The sequence below is a fragment of the Colobus angolensis genome, unplaced genomic scaffold (genome assembly GCF_000951035.1).
Source record: "Colobus angolensis palliatus isolate OR3802 unplaced genomic scaffold, Cang.pa_1.0 Scaffold185, whole genome shotgun sequence".
NCBI classification, from domain to species: Eukaryota; Metazoa; Chordata; class Mammalia; order Primates; family Cercopithecidae; genus Colobus; species Colobus angolensis.
In genome coordinates this window covers 1,207,641-1,208,998 of record NW_012114988.1, presented here as the reverse complement: position 1 = coordinate 1,208,998, position 1,358 = coordinate 1,207,641, and the positions used below count along the sequence as shown (strand labels likewise).

The following is a 1,358-nucleotide window of genomic DNA, read 5'->3' as shown; positions in this document are numbered from 1 at the left end:
AGAGCAAGACTCCGTCTCAAAAAAAAAAAAAAGAAAAAAAAGAAAACACAACTCCAAGGACCAACTATTAGTATTTTTCTTCCTTCCCTAACACACAACATAATCTCTTTAAAACAGATGGAACCCATATTCCAATATCTACCCTTGGCATCTTTTTCAAAGTATTTCTAGGGTGACAGTTGGGAGGAAATGGAAAAAAAAATATTTGGACACAAGCTCTTTTTTCCCCTGGACTTTGAGAAAATCCCCATCTTGCGTGCTCCTAGTGTATCTCTCACTGATAAGTTCACTCATAAAACCAGGGCCTTATCCAGGGCCACGCTGACAGAACTCCCACAGACACACTATGATTAGCACCCTGCTGCTGTCTGCGCTGGTAGCTGGAGGTAAACCCTGTCACCCAGAGTCACTGGTTTCCCATCCCCTGGCATGGCTGGAAATGGGATCTTCCTGTCCTCCCCTCTCGCACCACCCAACCCTTACTGCATTCAGACGTGTAATCATAAGAAAACTGGAATGGAGTTTCAAAGAACTGGAGCAAAGAGCAGGATTCTATGACCTCTTGGGATCCCTCTAGAACAAGGGTTTTCTATTTGGGGGTTCAGAATGCAGCAAGTGTAGTTTACATTGTGTGGGTCGCTGCTTCTTGGACTCAAGTCCCTTTCTCTTTTCATAGCCCTCAGTTGTGGGGTCCCCAGTTACCCGCCTGGTATGTCTAGGATGTATGGTGGTGAAGAAGCGAGGCCCAACAGCTGGCCCTGGCAGGTGAGTCGACCACACTGTACTTACCCCCGTCCCTGCCCCACTCCCTTTACATCCTCCCTTTGCCCTTCCACCATGGGGTCTACTGTGCTGGCAAAGTGAGCATTGATGGGACTCAGAGAGCAGCACAGGCAACTTCACCAATAAGATACATTTCCAGCTGGGTGCAGTGGCTCATGCCTGTTATCCCAGCACTTTGGGAGGCCCTGGTGGGCAGATAACCTGAAGTCAGGAGTTTGAGACCAGCCTGGGCAACGTGGTGAAACCCCGTCCCTACTAATAATACAAAATTAGCCAAGCGCAGTGGCGCATACCTGTAATCCCAGCAACTGGGAGGCTGAGGCAGGAGAAATACTTGAACCCAAGAGGCAGAAGTTGAAGTGAGATGAGATTGCACCTCTGCACTCCAGCCTGGATAACAAACAGAGACTCCATCTCAAAAAAAAAAAAAAAAAAAAGATACATTTCAGTGGCCTTGGCCAACCTTGTATGCGTATGGAAAGGTGCCTCCTCCAACTGCAGTAAGGAGCTGTCCCCTCCCCACTGCCCATACACAAATTTACAACTATAGTCTTACTCTGTTAACCAATCAGAGG

At 47.7% G+C, this 1,358-nt stretch overlaps 1 protein-coding gene across 1 annotated transcript in view; it reads left to right on the top strand.

Annotated features, from left to right (window-relative positions):
* The first annotated feature begins 326 nt into the window (after window positions 1-326).
* Window positions 327-1,358, top strand: part of LOC105510266 (chymotrypsin-like elastase family member 2B) — a 17,298-nt gene continuing 16,266 nt past the window's right edge. The window contains 2 exon segments of the mRNA XM_011939948.1: window positions 327-386; window positions 677-765. Coding sequence (XP_011795338.1) covers window positions 347-386; window positions 677-765 — 129 coding nt within the window. The 5' untranslated portion in view covers window positions 327-346.